The sequence below is a fragment of the Bactrocera latifrons genome, unplaced genomic scaffold (genome assembly GCF_001853355.1).
Source record: "Bactrocera latifrons isolate USDA-ARS-PBARC rearing strain unplaced genomic scaffold, ASM185335v1 scaffold_158, whole genome shotgun sequence".
NCBI lineage: Eukaryota > Metazoa > Arthropoda > Insecta > Diptera > Tephritidae > Bactrocera > Bactrocera latifrons.
Genome location: NW_017535052.1, coordinates 29,733 through 43,198, shown reverse-complemented (window position 1 = coordinate 43,198; position 13,466 = coordinate 29,733). Strand labels below are relative to the sequence as shown.

At 40.7% G+C, this 13,466-nt stretch overlaps 1 protein-coding gene across 1 annotated transcript; it reads left to right on the top strand.

The window, feature by feature from the left end:
• The first annotated feature begins 285 nt into the window (after positions 1-285).
• On the top strand, positions 286-13,206 carry LOC108966247 (homeotic protein empty spiracles). The gene is made up of 3 exons (XM_018928999.1): positions 286-2,451; positions 10,512-10,669; positions 12,362-13,206. Exons 1-3 carry the CDS (start codon positions 1,155-1,157, stop codon positions 12,860-12,862), a joined length of 1,956 nt encoding a protein of 651 aa, XP_018784544.1. The 5' UTR covers positions 286-1,154; the 3' UTR covers positions 12,863-13,206.
• Positions 13,207-13,466: the final 260 nt, after the last annotated feature.

Here is a 13,466-nt window from a genome sequence, read left to right as displayed (position 1 = left end):
GCTGGCTGCCGCGTAATTGAGAACATATTAGCACTCTCAAAATCACACTCCACCAAAAAGCTGCGCACGTCCCCGTCCTCTCGTCTTCGTTCCCTGGACGTAGGCAAGAGAGTGAGACAACTATTTGGCGCGATTAGGCGGCCACTCAGCGACCGATGCAGCACCTTTTCCACTTTATTCCGTTCTTGCATGCAGCAACAGTGGCCGCGCCTGGTGGCTGCTGCCTGCCTATGCATAGCGACGATAAGCTCTCGCACCGCTGCGTCATTAAAGTACGACGCGACACGAGCGAAAGCGGGCGTTTACATTTCGCTGAATCGCAACGTTGATATTTTACAAATAAAGCGGGTGCAGCGCGATTTACCGTCGCAAGATTTGCTAAACTAAGAGAAACAGTAAATTCACTTGTGAAGCACCTTTGAGTGTCGAAAAGGGTAGTTGTCGCCATTGATGCACAACTAAATAACAGCTAATTTGGTTGAAGTCCACACTTAAAGGAGATAAAGAATCCCGTGTAAAGTCTCGCAGAAAGACGCGTGGACATTGTGATTTTAAGCGGAGTGTATATGTTTTGAGTGCGGTTGCTGTGCGTGCGTCTGTGCGCAATTAAATGTTTTGAGGCACATTATGGCGTTGACAGCTTGTCAATTCAAGCGCATCCGTTACGCTACACCAACACAGTTGCGGCATCGCCAACGCTACTGTTGCTTATAACCGATTCACAATTGCGGTCTCGTTTGTCAGTGTCACTGCTCATCTGAAACTGCGGATGCACTCTTCCTTGGTGGGAGAACTGTCAGCCGATCGAATGGTGCGGGTTTAGTGTCACATACATTGTGAAGTTAGTGGAGCGTTGCCACATGTCAATTGTGTTCATTGTTATCGGCGCAGTTAGTAAATCAAGCATTTATTTGTGTTGACGAGTTGTCGGGATTTCAATTAACCAACAAACCGCGAAGTGTTTTCTTGCCACAGGCTGGGCCACTCAACCATTGTGTATTAATTTAAGAGTGGCGCTGCCCAGCAAACGGTCTTACCGTTATCAAGTGATAGTTGCATTTCCTGTTTGGATCGGTCGCACGAATTTCGCTTTCAATTCGCGCGCGCGTACTAACACTCGTTCGTGATAGATTGTGTTGATCGCAGTTTCGCAAATGGTCACGTGCCGTCGCCAACCGTTCAACATGCTGCCAATGGCGCCTATTAACCCCTTTGTCGTGGGTCTGACTCCATCATCTATGGCAGCCGCAGTGGCCGTGTCCACGGCGCAGTCTGAAGACATTGCAACCACCACAACAACCATGGGAACAGCTACCGTTGCTACTGCATCGATTAAACCAAAGTTGGCGTTCAGTATCGATTCTATTGTTGGCAGTAATGTCAACAGCAGCAACAATAAACGCGATAATGGCGGTTCTGCGCATCCAACGGATTTACGGCCTATGCGAGCATCTGCTATTTCTCCACCACTCTCTTCCTCGCAACGCAGTGACAGTCCCGATGAACGCACAAACGGTGAGCGTGATCGGAGTCGTCTATTGCTCGCCTACGAGCGACCTCCAAGCCGCATAAGCCTCAGCCACAGCGAAGACTCTCATCATTGCCAACAGCCAATAGAATTAAGGAATAGCTTTACTGTAAACTATCGTCCCATCAACTCAGCGGCCGATCACCATACAACTGCTTTAACACGGCCACCATTGGGACTTATTTATTGCCGCCGGCGTTCCATATTGGATTATTCACCAGAACGAGAATGCAGTAGTCCGTCCATGACCGGTAGGTGCCGATCACGCACTAGATCTCGCTCTCCTTCCCGCCAATCAGTAGTATCGTCTCATGAGAACAATGCCACCGTTAATCGCAGTCGAAGTCCTTCGCCTTCACCAACACCGCCACATAGCCGCACTACAACACGATCACCACAAACGCCAAGTAGCGGTAGTGTCACAATTGGCGAGCTTAATAAGCGCCCAATTCATGTGCCTGGTATACCAGCAGGTCTGATTCGTCCATTACCTCTGCAAGCTCCACAAAGTTTAGCTTTACTTCAGTCTGGCAATGCTGGCGGCGGAGCTCCCGTGTCTTTCGAAGGTAGTAATACACCAACGATACAAGCCCCTGGACCTCCACCTCTACCACAACCTCTTGGTATACCGCCACAACCCTCGACGTCCGGTGTGGTTGCGCCGCCACCCCCACCTTCCAATCCACACTTTTTGGCCGCTCAGTTCCAAATGGCTGCTGCATTGGCGCACCATCACCATCAGCAGCAACAACAACAACATCATCCAGCGGCTCATCTGCCAAGCGGTCATCCGATGGCCCTGTTTCCACCCGGCCCTCATCATCCTCACTTCGGCGGTCCACACATGATCCGCGATAGTTACCCTCTATACCCCTGGCTGCTCAGTAGACATGGACGGATATTTCCACATCGATTTCCTGGTAGTAAGTTTCCACAATAACAACAAATCATAACCTAAGTAATTCTTATTTATTTGAGCCATTGTTTTACGTTTGATTTTGGGAACTTGGTCTTATTCATTTATAAGTTTTATACGGACTCATCTTTGACTTTTCAACGGTCCTAAATAAAAGGTCTCAATTATAGTGCACATCTTACCACTGATACAATTTGGAGCCCTTTATTAAGGTGGTGCATTTAGAGTCTTAGATAATAGAAATATTTCTTATTCCAATCTTTTTTGATTCGACAGTGAATAGTGATTCTCGAATTCATCCGAAACAAGTTGCATTTCGTAATTCTTAAGAAACCAAACGTAATAAATAACATCTCTCCCGTAAATTCATCAATTCCATTAGAAACATCATAATTATACGAAATGTTTGGGAACGCCTCCTCTTCCACTCGTCCAGCGACGAAACATTCATTTATTACAAGTAAATTAGTGCACACTTAGCCACAGTTAGGAATCGGCTCACACTGGTGCAAGCATTCCATCTGAGAATTGGGACTGTGACCAAATGGCAAAGAGTCAAAGACTGCTTTAATAAGCGAAGTAGCGGCCAAACCTCCGAAGTGTACGCGTATGTATAGCAATTTGAAATAAATTACATTTTAATTAAATTGTTTGAACAACATGGCAAGTTAGTGTCATGCAACAGAACAGCACAAAACACAACCGTAATATAGGACAAAAATGTAAGAGAAAAATAAAAAACAGTTGTGCTACAAATGGACGCAAGCCAACACACGCACACATCCAGATGCACTATACATACATATGTATGTAAGACATTGGCTCAAAGAACGGCGCTTGTGGCTGGACAAGGGAGGCGCCCGATCTAGATGGCTTTGTTCAAGTTTTAACTTTCCACGCAATGACACATGTGCACACACACACATGCGCATGTTCTCATATACATATTTGCCGCGCGCCTACTTCGGTGTGTATCGGCAGCACCGAAGCTAATGCGTTTTTAATTGAGGTTTCTTCGACTTCTACTTAAAATTCACAGAGTAAAGAGGCAAATCGAGGAAGAAAAAATGACAAGCGTTGCCGTTTAACTCTGCTCGGTATGAAATTAAAGAGTTTTGGGTGACTTTCCACATTTCCATCTCAGCCAAATTAATTCCGCTGTCATCTGAACTCCCTTAAAATGCTCCATTTATCATCATCCAATTACTTTATTTGACGCACCTTTCGCTCCGCACGAAAGGCCATGCCTCCATATTACATACACACACGTAAGCACACATACGCATTGATAACTGACTTAATGTTGTTGTATATTGTTTCTAACGGAACTCATGTCTCAACTGTTTGATAATAAATGAGTAATTATCATGAAGCAACAACAAAAGCGAAAGATCTCTGCTCTGTTTGAATGCCGACTATTAGGGGGATACAATAATTAAACTTGGTACAATCCATGTCGCGGTAATGTTCACAAAGATATGCTGTGCCATATTCGAGGCAAGCGCAATGAGTCCATTTGCAGGACTTTTCACAACACACGACCGAAGTAAAAAACGACAGACTCTTTTGCAATTATCCTCCAAGTCTGCCCCAACTTGTTAAGATAACTTCCATTAAATGGGCTGTTAAGTGCTTAAATAACGATCGATGAATCAGTTCACCAGCTTCGGTAGGCTTCTTTTTTCTGCGTTTTATTTCTTTCTGAGTTCACCAGAGACACCGTCCGCTTCATACTTCAAACACATTTTATCATTTTACATATCAAGACAAAGTGAAAACTAAAAGGAAGGGAGACCGGATTTTTCATAGCAATAACTGCACTTTAAAATATTGGCTCGCACTATTTCAACTAACCTGGCCATTTGTGAAATTGTGGCAGAAACTATTTTATGGCAACACTGACTGGCCTTATGAGCACTTATTGTTTACTCTGTGCGGAGATTTTATGAATTTGTTTACACACACACGAACGAGTTAGCGACAAGGAACGATGTTCTAACGTTTTCAACTATTAAATATAAACCATGTGAAGCGGATTAATACTTTAAGTTTCACATGTTTCGATCATGTACGCCGCAGCGTTGAAAGCAGCAACACTTTTCACTCAACCACCTGTTTTGAGACAATCACACATCTTTTGATTTACGTCTGGAATTAGTTTCCTTGTGCATTTTTGTTCTTTTATTATTAAATGTAGTATTGCTAGGCACATATAGTGGTATATTTCCCCAAACCAACGCTGTGCATAAATCAGTCTTAAATTCCTTTTTTGGAATTGTCAGAAAAGTTCTGCGAAGTACATCCTGTGTAGAGTCTCAAATAATAAAGACATTAGAACGCACTTCTAATATTGCAATAGGGCTTGCTGCAAGCACAAGGTTTACTAACAGATTTTGAACATTGTAAATAAAAGTCTAAATTGGCTTGCATAAGCCTAAATATCTATTTAAATTTCAAATTTTCAAAGTGCTAAAAGTTATTTTGTTTCCGTCAATTCAAACCATTTTTCTGTCAAGTTTTCTTCCTACTTATTGGTTTTTGACTTTTTATTAACTTTAATTCAAGGGTGGTACCTATGAGCAGTGAATATAAACCGTTATTTAGAAGTATTGTATTACACAAAAATTCTCATTTTGTGTATAGGTATATATGTGTGTATGTATATGTGTTATGCATGCATGTGAATGGAATTGTGTGTTCGTGAAAAGTGTTCGAATGAAGTTGTGATTGCAACCATAGCTGTTGTTCGGAAGTAATTGCAACGCGTGTTAAAAAAATCTATTAAAAAAGAATAACAGAGAAGGGAGTAAAAGTGGACAAACATATTAATAGCAATTCGTTGTCAATAAAACATTGTCTGAGGGATGAAACTGTCATTCAAATACATACATACTCACGACCGTGCGAAACAGTTAATTATTTGACGTCTGTGTGCGATTGTTTCGCTGAGAGCTCGGCTTGACACTTTAAATGGCGCACAACAACATTGGACCAGTGTACTCGTACACACCTCAGTTTTTGTTATCATTTGCAACATAATGTTGCACATGTGTCTATTTTAATGCGATGAACTCGGTTCGGTTAGCAGTAAACTAAGCAGCTGCCAGGTGCGTTTCAAACTCAGTCTTTGGCCAGCCCTAGAAACGTACTTGAGCAGTACTAAAATTCGTTATTATTAAATTATGTAAATTTCGAAGAAGCTTTAATTCGAAAAGTTCAACTGAACTTAATAGGTCCGTTCTAAAATCGAAACATGACCAATGAAGTCTTCAGCACTTCTCTTTTTCGGTGCTACCCATGAGCAATCTTACAAGCACCATGTTAATATTCAAGTGTCGAACTCGCACACTTTTGTGTGATGGAGACGGCTTGTACGAACTTATGGAACCGATCGCGTCCGACGTGAGGAATCGCCGAGCGCGCAGAACTGTGAAACCCGCCACCGTAAGTGCGATGCAACGCTGATATTACAAATACACATTAGCCCGACATGTACAGGCAAACAGTGGTCGACAGCGTTTAGCTCGCCTCATGGCAGGTTGTTAGTTTTAATGACTATGATGAGGACGATTTCGAAATGGCGGCTGTGTTATGCAAATGCGCGGTGGTGCAAACGAGCGCTACAATAAGGCGATTTCTCGCTTGTACCCATTCGTCATTCCCTTTTATTGCTGAGTAACAACAGAAGTGTTATGTGTATTGGCCATGCCAATCGAAGTGGTTGCATGTACAAATGTCAAAACGTTGACTTTTCCAGAAACTTGCTAAGCATGAACTTTACGCTCAAACAACTTAAAAGTTAATTAAAAATCTACATGTGTGAATAGCAATTAGGTCGATATTTTCCCCTGCGAGTCTAGCCCTAACACAATAGGATACTCGTATTGTAATCCGAACACAAACACCAATGTGCACATCAAAGGAACACATGCAAGCCTTCTTGAATTCCAAGAAATGCATAACCATTCGAAAAATTATTAAAATCATATTAGCAGGCCCAACAATCGCTTTATATATGCATTTATTGTGAAACGAAAAAATCTAATTAAAATTTCCAGAGTATATTTGGTGTCCCTTGAGGCTGCTGCTTGATTAACACAAAGTAAATATATGTGTGCACAACACTAAGAGGCCAAGAACTCAATAGGAAAACCCTTTTTACCGCATTTCTTCGAAGTGCCGATGCAACAGCAACGCAAAGGCCGTCCAAGAGCGTGCACGCACAGCAGTAACTTTCTAATAGCCTCCTTAGGGCTGTTACCGTCGGCACGCCTTCTTTTGTCATACAGCCAAATATGTGAACACATCCCTATATAAGACATGATTATTCTTTATTATGCCGTCGCGGTCTATCGCTACAAAATCAACGGAGTAAAATATCTATTGACCATAAAGACACGATGAAATACGACGATTTGCACATTTAGATGTAATTTATCAAATTAACACCTGAAATGTTGTGCATTGTGCATCCTTTACGGCTTTGTTATTGTTGTAATCTGCCCGTAACAGAAATGCTCGTAAGAATGCGAAAAAATCGTTGTTGCGATTTTAACCTCCTGACTCTTGTTGATGCGGCAAAACGCGGCAATTACAATAACAACTAGAAAAGCCGCTAAGTTTGTCTCTTTGTTCGATGCTCTCAGTTCATCGTTTGCAAAGCCAATGAAACAGGAGTTGATCATCAAAATGTCATAGCTTTGTGCAACATGTGAGTTATTGTTTTATATGGTTATAGTGATCAAAAAAGGAGAACCTTTTGGACTCTGCGAAAGGGAAAATATTGGCGTATTTAAAATAAATTATGATTAAGTCACTGTCAATGGTTTAAATGATTTTCAACATTTATCCTCACTTTAAACTACCAAAACCGGAAACATGGAATTTTCACCGGTCAAAACGTTAGTAAGCTTTACTTAATGCCATTTTGGTCTAAAATTTTTCTTTATAAATAGCGTTGCCGTCTTCGATATAATTCGCCTGGCATTATTCGGTCACAGCCTTTTTCTAGCGAAATAGCTGTAACATTGACAAATTATTTTGGGGAGTCCCAAAGATCTAAGTCTCGATGATTGGGTAAAAAGTTAACGTTAAAACAATGCTGAGTATCCAAGTATTTTTACAAATTACTTGAGTCATTAGATATAAGATTTTCTTTAAGAGATGAAAGACCCCTCTTATTCCCTTCATTCATTCGCATCTATGTGGAAAACGAAAACTACTGTAAAAAGGAAAAAGGATACCCCAGCCACCATAATATACTGGCTCCATAAAATATTTAGAGAGATATTAAATGGCTGTACCTAAACCGAGAATATGAATGGATGAAAAGATTACAATCATGTTTGATATCCTGTTAACGTTTCTTATAAGTCGTGACTCTCATACATCGTATCCATACTACATTTTGCTTGTCCAAAATATTAATGTTAAGAACAACAGAATTAAGTCAAATGATATATATACGCGATATAAAGTCAATATAAGTTAAATTGAATAAATTGAAATCGGAATTTCATTCTGCTACAATAAAAATTATTATTCGTATGATATGAGAGCTGGGTTAACTCGTAGACCAATTTCACACATTTTCGGCATGCAACGATAGCATATCTAATACTATATATTCATTCAATAACCAACCAGAAGTTTCAAATTCTTATATAATTCTTATCAATTTGCTCATCATTCTTATCATCTGTCACCAAAAATTTTTTCTCCTTGAATTTCAATACTAGACCTCACAGATTGACCGGGATCCACATTTATTTGGTCCCGCCTCCTTGAAAAGTTAAAGTCCAACTTCGACAATGGGCGTAAGATAAAATACCTTGAGGGCATTATTTGTGCAAAATTTTATTCTGAAAACTTTATAGTATTTGAATTTATGTATTGTAAAGTGAAAGAATTAAATGGAATTTAAAAGATTGTTTTATGGAAAGTATGCGTGAATGACATCCATTTCAACCGACCGGGAAATCCGACTTACTAAATTGGGTAGAAATTGATAAAGTAATTCCTAAGAGAGGAGTAGGCGTGGTTATTATTTGATTTTACCCACTTTCGCGCATATGAAGCCGTGCTAAAAAGATTTCTTCTTAGCTAGTTTGCTTGAGTTAGCTTCAGCGGTTTGCAAAATACTCGTATACACATTAAACCATTTGTGTCCCGTACTACTGCTAATATCTATTGCGACTCACAGTTTTGTGCTTTAATTTATGCTTATAAGTTTCGTATAATGGCGCTTTATGGGCGTGGCAATAGTCATCTGCAATACAAATCCCCCTTTTAATGCCAAGGAGTACGGTGCTACTTTCATCAAGATATATTTTATATCAATTTTTAATCAGTTATCGCTTGCTCAGAAGGAAAGAGAGACATGCACGCGGATTTCCACTCTGATAGAGATTCTGGTCATTTATTTATGTATAACTCCATATCGGTACCGAATGTGCCGTAGCGCCGAAGTTTTAGCAAAATCACAAGCTTTTAACAACTGTGCACACGAAGTCACACCACTTACGGTGATAGTGAACACCCCTTCCAAGGTCCGCTTAGGATCGTGCAATTGGTGGTGCCAAAGATTGTGTTTAATTTCTGCCGCCTGCCGACTTCCACGCTGCAACGATCAGTGGTAACAAATCGGCCGCATTGCGCCGATTCATTGCTTGTAGCTTGCAAAGTAAGTTTAGAAAAAACTTGAGTAAACATTGTCCTCAGTCTTTTGCTAGCCCTTGTTAAACTGCATGGTTTGCGGTCGCGCCTACGCAATGCATGTATTACTCTTTCGCTATTTTTATTCATTTGGCATACATCCGAATCACTAAGCAGTGTGTCCCAGAAACTGGCTTTCCAGTGCTTGTAAAGTGCCAAAACACAGTGATGCAGGGCATTAATACAAACTATGGACTTATAGTAACATTTTAACTAAAGATTTTAGTAAATGTGTGCGCATATTTATATCCTGAAAGGTTATCCTAAGTACGAGTACGAGTTTGTAAAATCCAGAAAGAAACGTGTTAGTCTCAAAGGATATATTTATCTGAAATGCAAACTAATCAAACGAAGTCAAAACTTTGAGTTGAAAATTCGATTGGTTGGCAAAATATCATGACGAAATTCGCTATAGATTGTTGCCAAAATAGCGCTGCAATCTCCGAATATATAGTACATAGGTATAGGACCTACCAGAAATTCCCTGTGAGTAGTGTTATACCATCGGTGTAGCCGATTTAAGTAATTTTTCTGGTTTTCAGATCAAATCGCTCGCCAGACATTTTCTGTCAGCGGAAGATTTGCGTACTGCAATTGTTGCTGTCGATTCCCTAAAATTATCAGATGGTAGCTCGTTAGCACATTCAAAAGAGATGTTGGCATCAACAGACTTTCCCATACTTACTGCGCCGTAACATTTTTGCGGCGCCTTGCCATATTTGTTGAGAAAACTTTTGCTAATGACAAAGTGTGTGCCGCCATATAAGCACGGCCGCGATATCATCAAAGCTCACTTTTCCCCAATTTTCCACTTTTCAAGCAGAGGAATTCAAAACTTTCCACGTACTGTTTTGTTTATTAAGTGGTTGTGGCTGGGAAAATATGTGATTAACTCGCTCCACACACACACACACAGGCCAATGTGACTATCTCTTTATTGTTGGCGAGAGGAATTTGTTTATTTGCATGAACAAGTAAGTACCTCTTGCACACTTATGTACGTGTTATACACATGTTAAGTGACAATAGCGACGTAGCCTTAGATGAGGATGTCGCATCAACCATCGCTCAGCTGTCAATCTGATGCATTGACATTAGCCTAGTCTGCTGGTGCACAGCTAATGGCGCCGAATATTCACGCTTTGCTGGTTTGATCTGGGAATAGTGCGTTAACCAGTGCATGCACCAATGAAATTTTGACTTCTCCGCACATGTGAATTGTATATTAATAGATGGTGAGTGCGGTAGTAAACAAATATGAAGTTTAGTCACAGCTATGATAGATTTTTAAAGAAGAATTTAAAGTCCTCGATCTTGGCATCTGACTAAATTTTATCTGTATTATAATTTCAGATTTCCTACTGCAACCCTTTCGTAAACCGAAGCGTGTGCGAACAGCATTTTCTCCTACCCAACTATTGAAGCTGGAGCACGCCTTCGAGAGTAATCACTATGTGGTCGGAGCCGAACGGAAGCAGTTGGCGCAAGGGCTAAGTCTCACGGAGACGCAGGTAAGCAAATGTGAGAATATTATGTGGCAGAACATTAGTGCGGGGTGGTGTAGATTCAACGGGGTAACCAAATGCCGAAGCATAGTTATGGACCATGCTGGTTGCCGCAGGCGCAACAAGGAGTCGACAATTTAATACTCTTGTTTAACGAGTTAAAGATGGCTATTTCAGAACCGCCCCAACTACACGTATTTGCTCAACGCAATGCAGTCTATGTTATTTAACTTATACGAAATCGGTCTAAAACTTAGAAAACACTGAACAATAACAAAGTTGATGAATAACTTCGGACCACAGTGCAAAGGTATCCGTCAAACAATGTCACAACAAATTATTAAAAATAAAAAGGAAACATTTTATGACGACTTTGAAACTGTGGTGTTTCTTTTACGGTATTGCAATCATATATTATAATTACAAATAGTTCCCTAAAGTCTGACTAACTTAAGAGTTAAAGAAGACGACTTAAAAAAGACGAAAAACGAAAACAAAGACCATTCAAAAGTGGTCGTGCATTTTCAGCTTTCCCAAAATTCCGAAGTACTTTGAACTAACTTGGCTACATTTAACGCTCGGTCAGAGGTATCTAACTGACATTGCGAACATAGCATGCAGAGGTTAAGTGAATATATCCAACAATTATGTAATTTGCTATCAACAAAAACCGCCACGTGACTCCAACTGTAAATTTTACTCAAATCTGAGCTATTTCTCCACCCACCCCAAAAAACACGTGATGCATATGATACTTATCGTTAAATATGTATGGGGTTAATTTGAAGGCATCAAATTCAATAAGTGCTTTCATATATTAATCACGCCCGCACCCGCACCCGCACCCGCACCCGCAAAAATCATCAAAATTCATTACTCCTTTTGGGGTGCATCTAACCGGCAATTCACGGCAATTCTGAGCCAATGTTCAACGGCAACAATTTCCCCGGCTTGGGCGCATTACACCCCGTCACAACATGTTTATGTACATAAATTTTCACATACATACCCAAGTACTTTCTAATGGCCGAGGGTGTTCTTGAGGGTAATTGTGGGTTCAATTGCAATGGATGGAAACTTGAACGGCGGCCTAAGTTTAAGTGATTGCATGTCAACTGATCGTTAACAGCCTAACTACTTGAGTTATTAGCCGTAAAAACAATCCCTTTGCTATGGATGTGGTGCGAGTGTTGCAATTGCGGCGGATAAAGCGTAAATACCAGGTACTCAAGTCGTTCGCCAGCTTTGGCCATAAACGATAAAGGCAAGGGTTGGAAATTATCAGGAAGGGGTGGGAAAGTTGCGCACAAGCCAATTGACTCGGTGACACCCTTTGGTGTTTTATGTCTGGCGGGCAAATAATGGTCGCAGTAATAAAGTGGTTAATAGCCTCTTTCTACCGACAGGCAGGTGAGGCGGAAAGAGCTTGAAATCACGTTTTGCGTTCTATTAGAATATTGGCTACACATATTTAATCGGCCAACGCTTAGAGCAACTTTTCAGAATATTGAATTAAGGGATAGTGTCATAGATAGCTAGTAAACATTGCCATTGAGCCACTACTCTCCAAGTTCTGGGTTATTCTAGTATGGGAATGTGAGGGAGATTATTAGAAGCAAGTCCCTGGACTATAGATTAGCTGTTATTTTAAACTCGAAACGATTTAACTGTTATACTTAAATATTATCTGCTTTGCAGGTCAAGGTTTGGTTTCAAAATCGTCGCACCAAACACAAGCGCATGCAACAGGAGGGCGACAGTGATTCAAAGAGTCAGAAGGGCAGTCAAGCTGGGGACAATGATGCGAACAAGAACGACAGTTCACAGAATAGTTTCGAAGATCAAGAGGAGGATGATGAGGAAGATCTAATCGAGGAGGATGAGGATGAAGTCATCGATATGGACGATTATGGCAGCGAAATGGATGCGGAAGAGCACCAGCGATTGCGAGAACAGTTTCAGCAACAGCTGCAGCAGCATCATGAGCAATTGCAGCATATCCAGCAACAGCAACAACAGCCACAAGGCCCAATGCAACAACTACATCGTGAACAACGAGATTTCAGGGTGCAACAGCAACAACAGCAACAACAACACCAACAATTTATGCAACATCAACAGTTTTTGCATCAACAAGTACAACAGCAAAAGCAACTTCATTTACAACAACAACAGCGGCAGCAGCAGCAACAGCAATAGCAACCGGGCCAGCCATGATTGCAGTAATTCAAGTGTGAAATGTGAAGCTCAGAGCTCCGAAAAGCTGGTTCACTTAGCCGCAGCTAATTGTGGCCACTGGGCGTGGTGGTAGTCGTTGTTCCGTTCACTCCATCTGTCTGCTTTGCGTTGGCTAATACATTTCCCTTTAAGTGCATTCCCCGTCCCTTCCCTTACCTTTGCAGATCTTCAAACTCCAATGCCAACAACCCCATCGTTTATGTAAATTATTCATCAAAACCGAATTGTATTTATTACTTTGTAAATTAGACGCTTAGCCATGTAATAATATATTTACGATTAGCAATTACAATGTAATAATAATTAAATCGCAAAGCAAATGTTATAAATAATAATTACGATAATTAATAAATGCAACAACAATTAAATTATAAAAATTTATGGTGTAACAAATGAAGCCCGAGCTTCCAAGATGTCTCCATCCCTCCCACCGAGCTACAAATCGCCGCTGTGGCAATGCAGTTCTTGCAACAGATGTTAAGCATTAACAAATTCATTGAAATAAAAGCGCCATAAATCTACAGTCTAGCTGCAATTAGGCAATTCACAAGTCCATTCTTGCATA